General features: G+C 36.6%; 1 protein-coding gene and 1 long non-coding RNA gene across 10 annotated transcripts in view; one reads left to right on the forward strand and one right to left on the reverse strand.

Annotated features, from left to right (window-relative positions):
• Nucleotides 1-8,244, reverse strand: part of LOC113958959 — a 47,784-nt gene extending 39,540 nt beyond the window's left edge. Inside the window, exons 1-2 of one of the 2 annotated variants that reach the window (XR_003531661.1) lie at nucleotides 5,998-8,244; nucleotides 5,463-5,527 (exon numbers count right to left, since the gene is read on the reverse strand). This is a non-coding gene — a long non-coding RNA (uncharacterized LOC113958959). Of the gene's footprint in view, nucleotides 1-4,213; nucleotides 4,291-5,462; nucleotides 5,528-5,997 lie in introns of those variants that run through there. The other variant, XR_003531662.1, reaches the window with a different exon arrangement.
• Nucleotides 1-13,347, forward strand: part of NTNG1 (netrin G1) — a 151,258-nt gene that overhangs the window by 121,045 nt on the left and 16,866 nt on the right. For 4 of the 8 annotated variants that reach the window (XM_027667621.1, XM_027667616.1, XM_027667613.1 and 1 more), the window contains one exon: nucleotides 4,310-4,447. The exons of the other annotated variants lie outside the window; for them this stretch is intronic. In XM_027667621.1, the coding sequence (XP_027523422.1) occupies nucleotides 4,310-4,447 (138 nt within the window). The remainder of the gene's footprint in view (nucleotides 1-4,309; nucleotides 4,448-13,347) is intronic. 8 annotated transcript variants of the gene reach the window in all.

A 13,347-nucleotide genomic window follows, 5' to 3' on the forward strand; every position in this document is an offset into this window, starting at 1 on the left:
TAAACACACAGATCCATCCACGCACTGCATTTCATGTGTCCTTTTAACTTTGCTTGGCAATGCATTCAGAAAATGCATGATCTCCTTTGACAGTAATTAGTCTGAGCTAATAAGAACTTTAGTAGGCAAGTCATGATTTTGTATAACTGTGCTGAGGAGATTTACACAATCAAATGTTCTTGGAAAAAAACACTGTCCCACATATTTGTTTGACGTAGATGACAGACATCATTGGTATGACACCAGGGCTGTATAATTTCAGCTGCTTAAATAGGCCTAATGAATATGACTAAATTACTCTGTTTGGAATTTTTCATCTGCTCATTCAGTACATTGTTTTCCCATGTACACTGAAATGCTAAGACAGCAGCTGTAGCTACATAAGACAAGGAACTTAGTAAATGAGAAGTCAAAAATATGTAATTTTTACATTAATTTACAATTGATATATTTAAAATACCTTAGTAAAACAACTATGCACTTTGCAGTTGCCTAGACTCTGCAGAAATAAAATTTAAAATCCTTTAATTTAAAAAGAGTCTGGGGAAAAAAAAGGCAATGTGAAACATTTGCTGACTTTCCACCTTAATGAAAGCAGAATTCCCTTGGGCTCCCATGAGAATTGTACCACGTGAAATGACTGTAGGCTCCAACCCTGGTTTGCTACATATTAGGTATTTGTTTTAAATAAATAACATTCTTGTTGGACTAATACAGTTTTCACGGTCACAGTGATCATACTGCATACAAAATGTATGTGTCCTAACGTACGTATCCTTGCTGATTTGCCAGCTTGAGAAGTCTTTCATACTACTTCATGTGTAAAGTCAGTGAAATGGGAAAGATACCTAAGCACTTTTCAGAAAACAGAGAAGCTTGTGCCTAAAATATTTTCTTGAACTGGGGCTCCTGAGATTTAATCCTGGAAAATGTAGTGTATTTTCACCTCTGAGAGAGTTGATGGATTCACCACCCTTCTAGGTCAAGCACAGTCTTGCTCTATTGGAAACGCTCATTTCTCTTTTTGATGAGTTTAAAATCAGTTTTTTGTGGTTTAAGTACAAGTGAAATGTTGACATGAACATTTTAATAAGCAGATTTCCAGTGACATGTGCAAGTCTTCTTCCCGTATGAAAGTCATTTTGCCAGGCTAATTCTTTCCTCTTCAGCCATATATGTAGAAAGGTAAAAAATGTTTGGATAAGCTAATTTAATGGCAGCTAACAGGGCTTTGGCTCTGATTTATCAAAACTGCTTACACAGTTTTCATAAATATATGTGGTAAGTACATGGATAACAAATCTGTGAATCTTAGGTGATGCTAACTACATGGAGAAAATGTAAATTGTTTAATTTTTAAAACTAAAGAATTCAAATACTGAGAAGGTTTTTACCAGTGAACTATATGCAATGCATTATACAGTGGGCTTAAATCTAAATTATTGATGCCCTTAATTTCTTTAGAAGCAAAATAAATTTTATTTCTTAAAATGAAATATCAAATATTTGTGGATTTGTAAGTTAACTGGAAAATTACCTCACATGGGCAACTGCAGTTTCTGAATAAATCAAGGTGTTCTGAAGTTAAAAATCATTAATTTGACATGAAAAAGAATTTAACATCTTGAAGAGTTTTTTATTTCTTGATAAAGCCCTAATAACTATTTCAGTGAATTCACACACTGGCAAGCATGGAGAGCATGAAAACCACCAAGTAGACCCAGAGTAATAAAACATGGCCTTTGCCTTTCAAAATAAATACTGAAATGGTGATTGCTGTCACACCTTTAGGAAAGCCAGCCTTGCAGTCAGTTAGGCTTAAACTTCAATTAACATCTGTGAAACTTTTAGAAGCCCTAATGATAAATGATTAAGTGAACCCCAAGGGTTGTCCTGTAGCCACTGTCAACCCAGACTGATAAGCAGCAAGCCTGCAGCCCACCTTCTTTTTACTTTCATTGTGTTTTGTTGGCAGCATCACATTGATATAGTGAATCTCAGCAAACAGATGACTACTTCTGTTAATCTTCCCGTCCTACAAACAGCCACCAGATGGAGGTTAGGAGGAAAATTCCTTCCCAGTTCAGATCTGCAGGGCTTTTTCCCCCACCCTGGAACCTGTGTGTGGTCTGCTTATTAGGATGATCTGAGAGCATTAGCTTAGTATTATTTAATGCCCTGTTGTTGTAAGGGGCACACTGAAATTGTGACCTTTGAGGTTTTTCATGTCTTAAGTATTTGGAAGGTCTTGGGAAGTGTTCCACAGCCTGTGATATTACATTGGACAATGATCCTGGATGTTCTTTGGACCTCTGTAGGTCGTATTACTGTGTTATCAGTTGTGTATTGGGAAAGATGGAGACTAGATTCAGTTACTAAAGGTTGCTGGGTCTGTTTGGTGTTCTGATTTGATCTGGTAATTTTGTAAAAGAGCCTGGCTTAATCTGTGTTTCTACTATCTACTTTCCATTAAACAGCACAGTTTGGGCCTGGTACTTCCAACACACTTATGTGATAGAGTTCAGTAGGAAAGGTTTCACTGGTTCAGGATCAGAGTCTTGCTCTCTGGAAAATATTATGTATCTATAACATTCAGCCTGTGATACACAGGCTATACATTTCTTTCACAAATACTTGTTTAAATCACTGTAACTCCATTAGATCTAACAAAGCTACTTTAACAAGAATTAGGCCCTCTGTTTCTAATGTAATTCCAAGTTTTTGTCTTTCAAGATTTTCTATAAACACTCTTCAAGCAAAATTTAATTCCTGCATTCAAAGTGTATCTCAATTTTATGCCTGTTTATACAAGCATTTCATACATCTGATTAACATGAGAATTCCCAGCTTTTCAAGTGGCACTCACTGTGCTATAATACTCAGCCTTGCACAGTATTTTTGGCATGTCAGTTCATTAATGAATGTTGCTAGCTAATTGACTCTATTATTGTTGTGGAACCGTGTTTGGCATTCTTCTTCAGCATGCCAAATGTTCAAAGTGCCATCTGTAATTTATAGTTAATAAACAGTGAGACAACAGATGACAAATGTCTTTCTGGAAATATTTTTTCTGTTACAGTTTTTCCGTTATAGAGGCATACATACATATATATATATGTAACTTCCGAGTTCAACTCCTTTTTGTCATTTATGATATCATTGAGGTTTAACGTAATGCTGGGGAACAATTGCCAAAGGTAGTCATCAAAGTAGTACCAATTCACAGACATATAAATCCAGACTCCCAGCAGGTTGCCCAGACTGAGGAAGCAGCAGAGATCGGATGCTGCCAAAAAGTGTCTGTGGTCTCAGTTGACAGTGAAGTTACTCTGGGTCTACATGGGTCTACATACATATAAGATACAGCCCTTCATTTGGGGGGAAAAAAATTATATAAATAACCAAGTTGAAGAACAGGAGTGCCAAAAATGAGCTCTGCCAGCTACTGTCTTGCCTTCGTTCAGCTAGCTGAAAGCTGAACACGGATATTGTAATCACATTGAAGAAAAGGGCTGTGAATGAACAACACAGTAAGTGTTGTGGGAGGAAATGGGTTCCCTACTTATTCTTTAATTAGCTGAACACATGTGAAAAATATACAGCAGGGAATGAGCCTCACTGCATTTTCCATCTGCACACTGGGAGGTGAGAGAAATTAAAATGGCAGCATAGAGCCAGTTCTGATAAGTTTTGCTGTACATTAGTGCTCAACTCAAGCTTTCCATTGTGGAATACGTAACAGGTTTATTAATGTCACTGATAAGTACAATCTCACCAACTTAATGGTAAATATCCACAAAAATTATTATACTGCTCAAAACTATAAAGGAAGACTATCTTGGAAATAAGTAAAGTGCATTTATATAGCCCTGTAAAGACATTCAGCACTTCTGAAAATAATGAGTAACACAGATAAGCCTATTTTAATAATGTTAATCTTTTCACCTTGATGGCACATTGATATATCCATACTATACAAAACTTTTCTAATGTTCATTAAATTGTCAAAAATATTTTTGCCAAAAGAGAATCTGTTACAATCACTTACCCTCAAAGACCCGTGGTATCTTCTGCCTTTATATCTTTTCTGTTTACTTTTTCTCTTCACATCATAAAACGTCTCTTCCTGAAATGACATATGCAAACAAATAAATGGACATGTAGTAGTTATATTCACTACTCTAGATATCCATAATAGACAGTCTTCCTTTACCTTTAGCACTGGAAATGCACCCTTTATTGGTATTGAATGAATTATCACCACATGTAGACCTGAATCCAGTGTGTATGTGTTGTCTTGTTTCTGCAGACTGTTATTGTAACCCTTTTGGTTCAGTCCATGATCGCTGTAATGACAGAGGATTTTGTGAGTGTAAGGAGGGAACATCAGGGCCTAAATGTGATAAATGTCTGCCGGGATATATCTGGCACAGCTTGGGCTGTCAACGTAAGTAACTCTGAGAGTCGCCCCTCTCATGCAACTTTGCTGCCTCTGGGTCTGTGTGCTATCATATGCAGCTACTGAAGAGCAGAAAATGAGCAAAATGCTCTATGAGCTGTGAGAATGCCATAATGCCTGAACCTTTTGGGAAAGTCCCAGTTGAGGACACTGACTGTGCCATCCATTTATTTCAATGCACTTTCAGTGTCCTCTCTCTCTCTCACTAACACCTCAAGGAGTTCCCATTGAGCTATGTAAACACACATCTTGAAAACTGTGAAATAAGTTTTTTATACTAAAACATCAGCATATTAACTTCAAATTCAAAATTCTTCTCAAAAGATAAAGGGTGATTTCTCTGCACATTCACTTTTTTTCTGTCCTAAACTTCAGCTTCTTGAGTAAGTTAACCTTTCATACCTTAAAACTGTCCCTGGACAATAACTGCAAAACACTGGCTCGTTACCTGTAATAATTAGTGAAAACTAGATGAAAGCTAAAGGTCGAAAAAAATGGAGGTATACTTAACATCCTTAAAAAGAAGAGCTGAAATTTTTCTTAAGTGGTGCTTGGGCAGATGTTGTTTCAACGCTTAGTTATATATTTAGCTTCTCTTCTGGTTTACAGGTCTTATAAACAAATGAGTGCAAATACCACTTCAACATATAGAGGATTAGATTTTATTGCAAATTTTGTTTGTAGTAAATTCTTAACATTTTTTTTATAACTGTTTCGATCATCTACTTCCAGAAGCTCTGGAGAGTCCTCTTATGTGTTTCCTTCACGTTTTCTCATTGCCTCTCTCCATTCTTACACACACACATTAAAGACACATTTCTGCAAGAGCTTACTTGTGATTCTTAAGACTGAGAAACACAGAAAATGTAATTACTGACACCAATTAGCCAAATATTATAAAATTGGTCAATAGCCATACAAATGCTCTAAACACTCTAAAACAAATGCAAATCTTATATCATAAATTAAAAAGAAACAAACAAACAGTAAAGCTAGAGATTACCACTGCCTCTCCAAGTGATGAGTGCCTCTGAAGTAGAAAAGCTGGACTTGTGACAACAAATATATCTGGAAAGAAAACCACAAATAAAGAGTTTCAGGAAAGATTGTGATAATTAACCGATTAGCATTAAAGAGAGTATATGAAGAAAAAGGACATTTGTGTGGGCAACAGTATTCAGTGCTACCTGAGAAAATTTTACTTCCTCAGCTTCTGCCAGAAACCACCTCTTTATGTTTGGCAGGTCATTTCAACCATACTTTTCACACATGGTTGTTAACTGTATTCTCATTTTCCAGATGCTTGTACTTGAGTTTTGATTCACAAAATTATTGGGGACTTAGAGATGCAGCAGAGAGCAGGTGAAGTAGTGTTTCAAGTCTCAAAGTAGTGTTTCAAGTCTCAAAGTTCTCTATTATTAAATTTTTTCCAAATCAGATCCTAGGTATCTCCCAAACAAAGCACTCAGAAGTCATAGCGTCTCCCTCTGCCTTGCATCCCTTATGCAGAAGAAGGTTGTCACCACCTTGTACCTTACCTTTGGTACTAGCAAAAAAACCATTAGAATTTGTGAAGCATTGAAATATTGCGGTGACAGGAACTACAGGAGAAAAAAAATGAAAAAAGAAATCAATATGGTTCTCTGCAGTAGAATTTGAATAAAGTAAACACCATGTCCATACAGTGGGTCTAAAAAAGATATTAAGTAACTGAGATATTGAACACATGTGGAAGGCTGTGGAGCAATTTTTACAGTCATATGATTAAATATATATATATATATATGTACACACCAGTTTGTCAGAGCAATTGCTTACTAATTGCAGTATTTCCTGTCTTTTCAGGTTTGGACATTATGACACAAATAATGTTGTTTTAATGAGGATTTTTTGAGCCCAACATATAATTAGCATGATTTTAGCTGAATCAAGAGTATTTGTAAAAGCTTTGGACAGTTTCTGGAAGTCCAAGCTAGTGCCTTTATATTTGCTGACAAAACTAATTGAGTTTCCCTCACTATGTTGTAATTTTTTGAACAAATCTGTCTGATTGTGTAACTGTTAGATATTCTCCAAGTTTTGACCAAATTATCTGATCAAATTCAGAAGAAAAACAACTAGATGCGGTTGTCAGTTTTGTGGAACAGGCATCAAATTGCCATGTTTTACCAAGCACACACTGATTTAAATCTCATTTCAAGTCTTATCATGGAGGAACATAATTCCAATTAATTTAATTTTCTAGTATGTGTTACTGTATTTCCACTGAAATCTAAACAAATGACTGGGCAAGCAAGCAGACCCCAATATTCAAGAAAAATAAGAACTCATTCTATTGCCTTAGCCAAGCTCAAAATTATTATTTCTCTAGACACATAACATGTGGGTTTGATCTGTTTTCCCCTGAGCCTGTGCTGTATAGAAATGTATATATGCAAAGACTGATATACGCACACACACTTAACAGACAGATGTGTTTCTATATTTTTTGTTATACATACCCTATTGGCATTATTAAGAAAATCTATTATTATGGAGCTTTGTTGATAAAAACCATTGACCTAGGGCAATCAGAAGATTGACTTGTAGATAAATAAGTTAAATCTATCCTATAGCTAGTTTAATTACTTGTATGATTCTATAAGTAAATGGAGTGTTGTAATTTTATATATTAGTAAACCCATTAGGGAAAAAAAAACAACACAAAAGTCCTGTTGTGTTTTCTAAGGCTCGCAATATATCATTTGATAAATTACAGTTTGGAGTCTACTTTGTACCACACATGGATAGAAGACACAGAAGCTATTATCCCTGGAACTATTCATTTAGGTACCTCACTCTTCGCGATCTAATCTAAAACCTCTGAGGATCTAGGCAGAGCTCTCATCACTTGGCGTCTCTGCACACACAGAGGTCAGATGCAATTTTAGACTTTGCCTCCCAGATAAAAAGCACTGTGATAACAGCTGTTATCTTCTTGCATTCAGGGTTTGTGCTGCATAGGTGTAGCGGTCAGCAGGGTCTGGTTGGTACAGGAAGGTTTGTTGCCCTCAGAAAAAGAGGCACAATAGATGCAACTGTGCCTTGTGCTACTTCTCAGCCCTCCCCCAGAACCGTGGATGCTGCAGGCGCTGTGTGTGTGGGGAAGTGCTGGGGGCCTCCCTGCCAGGCACCCACAATGGTTTTCTCACCAGCATGCATACATAGATCAAAGCACAGGGAATGAGTTAAGAACAGAACAGTCTGGTCCTGAAACCCTTTTAGAATTCCTGGAACATGAGAAAATACACAGCTATATTTGATTTTTCTGTTTTATAGAAATTAAACTATTTCCTTTAAAAACGAACATAAGAACATAATTAAAAGCTTCAAGCCTGGCAAGAAATTTAACCAGCAACTACAGCTGTTTTGGACCAGTCTTAAACTGAATGTAGTACTTTGTGATAAAAGGAATCTGTGTCAAAAGGTAGAAACATTTACACACAGAACCACCACCGGAGCTTTTAAAAAATGGATGAAGTCGAAATATTAACCAGGAGCATTCACTTGATTTTCTACATGTACTGCTTACAGTCTTGCATCTTTTGTATTGGCCATGACATTTCTGGTGACTAAATTCTGTTGCATATATACAGGAGCATTTTAAAGTAACACCTTTTAATTTCACTCACAGAAGAATTAATTCCAAAACCAGCTGCATATTTATCCAATCAGGCAAAGAAAAAGCGACTCTTTTGCCAATATCAGTTTACCAGCATAGCTCAGATTTTCGTTAGTCATGATCACCTCACAGGGGAAAGGTGAGGGAAGGTTCAATGATTAATATTATTCACTATCTGCCTTCATGCAGTCCAAGACTAAATAAAGATATTGAACCCACAGCACCACAAAGGCCTAGAGCGAGTAAAAGAGTTACCAGTGGTAGCATGCACCCGATTGTGAACCTGTGTTTTAAATCATCTTCCTTCAATGGTGCAAATTTTAAACAATTAGCAAATGAGTTTTCAGCCACATGCCTTACACTGATTTTAAATAGAAGCAGGCAAAGGATTACACTCTTATCTTCAATGCTAAAACTGCACTCAGTCCTTGTATCTGTCTTCCAGACTAAACTGGTGTTAATCTGCAGCCTGTTAGATAATTCATGTTCTGTCACAGTGTGCCTTCAACTTACTACATGATTATTGAAATATGAGCTTTTTTGGGGTGGATTTTATTATGTGTTACAAATGTTATAAGCTGAGGCATTTGATCAAAATTGTCATGCAGATTGAATTGCCAAAGAAAATCAAACTTGAAATTGTAAACCCGGAACTTAAATTAACCTTTGCTTTTGGAAGATTGTGTTTACCAATCAGCAAGAAAAGAAGAAAAGATGTATACCACCTATTTGTTAAAAAAACAACATTTAAAAAAAAATACATCACGCACTTCTTTCTAAACAGGTTAAATATATAAATGCAATTGTCTCCTCATTGAAGGTTAGTGATCTTTTATACATGTTTGTACCCAGATGAATCTGATGAGTCCTCCAATACCTACACATTGAAGTTGTGCCTGGGAAAAAATACAAAAAAAAAAAAGAAATAGAAACTCAGAACCAAGATGCCCTGCTTCCCAGTTCACCATTGCAACCACCTGTGTGGGGAGCCATCTATATATTTTTATATCTTTTTACATCTTTTTTACCAGTAACAGTTTTAATGCTTTTAGCTGGTCAGGATACAGGGGGATTTCCCCCTTGCACAGGTGCTGTATACACTTTCAGTTCTAGCGTGTTTTGTTACCAGGACTGGTACCAGTAAGCACACTGCCGTGCTTGGAGCTGGAGGGAAGTAAAACAGAGAAAGAATTCTTTGATAGGGTAAAGTTCTGTTGGGGCTGAACATTGCTGTCCCCAAGGAACAACCTGCCTTTGGTCTTTATACATGAAATACTGATTTCACAATATCTATCTTACATGATTGTTATGCAGACTAAACAAACTGTGCACATGTACAGGGGTTTGGATGCAAGAGTAACAAACTCTTTTTCAAATGGCTCCAAATTCAAATCCAGAATAATTCTCCTTAAATCAATCCAGAATCCCACTGCTGCAACTCAAGTCAAAATACGGTTTACAGATGTAAGACAAGCAAGGCAAGACTACAAACAAAATTACAGCATTATCAGTCCTGATCCTCAGATGATGCAGAGCAGTGATTCCACTTGCCTCAGGGGAAGCATGCTGATGACTTACAGGTGTAATGCCATCCTCATATCCTGAGTCTTTTAAACCTGAGTAAAGACAATGTGCATGTGTTTATTAATGCATTCTTTCTAAAATACACAACCCACAGAATAACCATACAGATACTGGGATACGTAGAAAATTGTGCACCAAAGTATGATCATCATGGAATGGTATTATTTTTTAATGAGATACTGGATTTGAAGGAGAAAAATAAGGTTGATCTCTCCCTTGAGAGAGAATATTTTTATTCAGGGTAAACATGTCAGAACACAAACACTGTATATTAACAGAAATGATTAAGTGAGGCACCTTTCCTCTATGAAGAGCACAGAGAAGAAGATGAAAACATAGAATGCTCTCTCTAGATAGTTATCATACAGATCTACATAATTACTGTAGCATGTCTCAGTTGGGGATCATGTCTCAATCTGCTTTTAGCACCGCTGCCTACAACATGTGTGAGATACTGTGGAAGTGGAAGAAACTGCAGAAGCAATAGATTAGAGGGGCATTGGTGAGAGCTCAAGGACATTATCTCAGCGTGTCTGTGCTGAGGCCTCTCTGAACAGGATGGGGATTGTGAATTAGGTAATACCTGTGTGCAGACAAGCCAAAGGAAATAACAGGTCATAAGCAGAGAGTGAGGCTCAGAAAATGGGGCTAGTTAGCATAGTTACCGTGTTATTGAGAGGCACCAGGCTCTTAACAGACTGCAGTTCTTCAGGAGATTTACTCTGATAACCCGGTGATCAGACTTGCTTTCTCCAAAGTGAAAAGAAATGGTTCAGTAGCAACATTTATACACCTGACCTTTAATAGAACAATTTTTCCCCTGCAAGGTGAGGGATTGGATTGGAGCAAAGAGGGTGTTCGCCTCTTGATCTTGCCCAGGTGTCAGCTTCAAAGCTGCTATTTCATGGCTGTCTAAACTGCTCTAATTGCAAGTGCTGCAATCCCTCTTCTCCCAATTCCCTACTATTTAGTCCCACACCCCCAGCAATCTCTCAGGCACTTGTTTGACCTTTCATTGAACAATTTCAGATCTAACTCAGCAGGACGCTAACCAAAAAAAGAATAGTTTTCTGCTGTGTTCATTCTGTGGTATAAATCAGCAGCGGGTTGAACAAGCAGGGGCACCCTGGGAGAGCACAACCCGCTCAGCTGGGGAGCAACGCAGCCCTGGCAATCAGGCTGGGCTACTGTGCAACTGTAGCACATCTGGGGGATAAGTATTCTCCTCTTTCCACCATTACTTCATTGACATTATAGCCTAGGAAGTTGCTGGTATTTTTACCTGACAAAGCCACATAATTTCAGGTAGATGAGCAGGTGGATAATTAAGGAAACTTCCTAAGAATGTTTTCCTTAAAATGTTCTGTACTAACCTGTAGAAAAACCAACAACTCTCTAAGATTCTCTTGTACTGAAGCAGAATCATAACTTTTTACAGACAACAAAACTAGGATTCTGCATGCAGAGCCAAAAAGGACAGCAGTGATGGATGTGAGCAGAGTGCATTTCAAAACAACCCAATTTTAAAAGAGTGAATACAATTCTAGGGTCTTTGGTATTTTTGGTGCAATATCATGGGACAGTTCTGAAAAACTAAACATTAGGAAATTCATGAAAACTTCAGCAAGTAACACTACTTGTTTTCTTTAGTCAGATGATTTAAAAATGGTTAATATTTGATAGCACAATGATAAATATTTTAATAGAGTATATTGCAGTCAGTTAGGAATAGATCAGAAAGATACAACGTAAGCTCCACTAGATAAACTTTTATTAGGTACATGAAATAGAACATAAAGCTTGATAGCAATTACCATTTAATCTATTCACATTTGGAAACGTATTGAAGGGGAAACTTATAACTCAGTTGTTATGAATTATTAAATGTTCATTTGAACAGTGATGAGCAGGACTGCTTTTCCTCTGAAAAATCTGTGATGCTTTTCTTTTAAGCCTGCTCAGTGGCCATAACTTCTATGTAATTTGCCTGCTCACTGCGTTTTTATGAGGACAGAATAAAGAGATTCAGTAGCACCACAGACACACCCAGATGAGATGTTTTTATGAAGGGGCCTTAAAAGGACCATTAAGGAGTAAGTAAAGTACTCTCCATCCTACTTAACTGCAGATAAAAACTACTGACCTGAGGCAAATAAAGATAGCCCCCGCTTCCTATCTTGGCACTGATGCAACTGATGGCATTGCTGACACCAGCACATGCTGATTATTAAGGCTTCAGTATTTATTGTTTTGAGTTCCTTTACACATGTGCAAATATAACTCTCCCAAGAGATCTTGCGATTCACAATGACAGCAATATTTACCCTTTGTAAATGTATTTTCTTATAAAGTTCTTTTACTCTGCTGTTAACAATGTAATTTTTATAATAATCCTTTTAAATAGTTGTCTTTTTTTTTGATACTCATTTTACACCTCTAATACAACGAGCTCACTAAATCATCTGCAAGCATTCTACCCCTTTAGCTCCTTTAATTTCATTCTAATAAGTGTCTACATGATCATCTTCTCTTCCCCTACATCCATACCCCTGAGACATGGACTAACCCTTCCAGTAACTACAAATATATCTTCAAGTTGAGCATGCAAGTACAGATTTTGACAAGGAACATGGTATGACAAAATCAGGAACAAAAGCTTGATCTTAAAAATGTCAGTCCAGCTTTTTGTCAGATCTTTGACTACTACCCTTTACAAACTTTAGTCAAGCTATTCATATGAATAACAGCTATGAAAGCAAATACTTTCATATTCAGTGATTTTGTAATATTTCAGTCAGTATAAATTTATAGGGAACTGATAGCCCATACAAAAGTACCATGATGTTCTGTAAAATATTAACAGCATTGTTCTTTCAATTCCTTTCAACCCTGCACAATTCTGAGATACAGTTTTGTTGATTACAAACTGTTGTTCTCATGTTGGACTGCAGTCAATGGCAAAATCATTAAAAGAGACTTTTGATGAAAGCCAAGTCAAGCCCATTATAATTAACTTCTATTATAATTATTCTTCTAAACCCATTATAATTATTCTTCTAAAGAGAATAATTAAATTGTTAATAAAACTTTTACCTATAGTCATTGGGTGAGAAAGGTGTGACAGTGCTTCAAGTTTAAAGATTTCTACAGAGAAGGGGAAAGAGTTTGATCGTAATTCAGTTGTTGATAATTAATTTCTATAGAAGACTACCTATAACTGAAATCAACTTGGAATAATTATAGTAAAGGGAATGTGTTCAGTAACATCACTGATTTCAATACAGGCTGGGGTCCACAATGATTAAAGCATTATACCCAAAACTATTTTGTATTTTTATAACTAGATCTTGGACAGATACTTCCTTATTTGCTATTTTTTTTCTTTCCAATGACTATCTGTCTTTTTGCTGAGATGGACATGGAAAACTATGTAATAACAATTGTACTGATGCCCCTGGATGAATCTAGAGACAATATTTTGATTTGTACTTGTCTGTAGATCAATTTACCCACTTCATTCCCTTTCTAGAGACTGAATGGAGTAGCTTTCCAAATCTTTCACACTTTTCAGACTTTTATGAAACCCTGCGTATTTTCCAGATGTACAAAATATCTCTGTGGATAAAGCAAAATATTGCTCCAG

The sequence above is a fragment of the Corapipo altera genome, unplaced genomic scaffold (genome assembly GCF_003945725.1).
Source record: "Corapipo altera isolate COAL_440 unplaced genomic scaffold, ASM394572v1 360, whole genome shotgun sequence".
Classification (NCBI taxonomy): Eukaryota; Metazoa; Chordata; class Aves; order Passeriformes; family Pipridae; genus Corapipo; species Corapipo altera.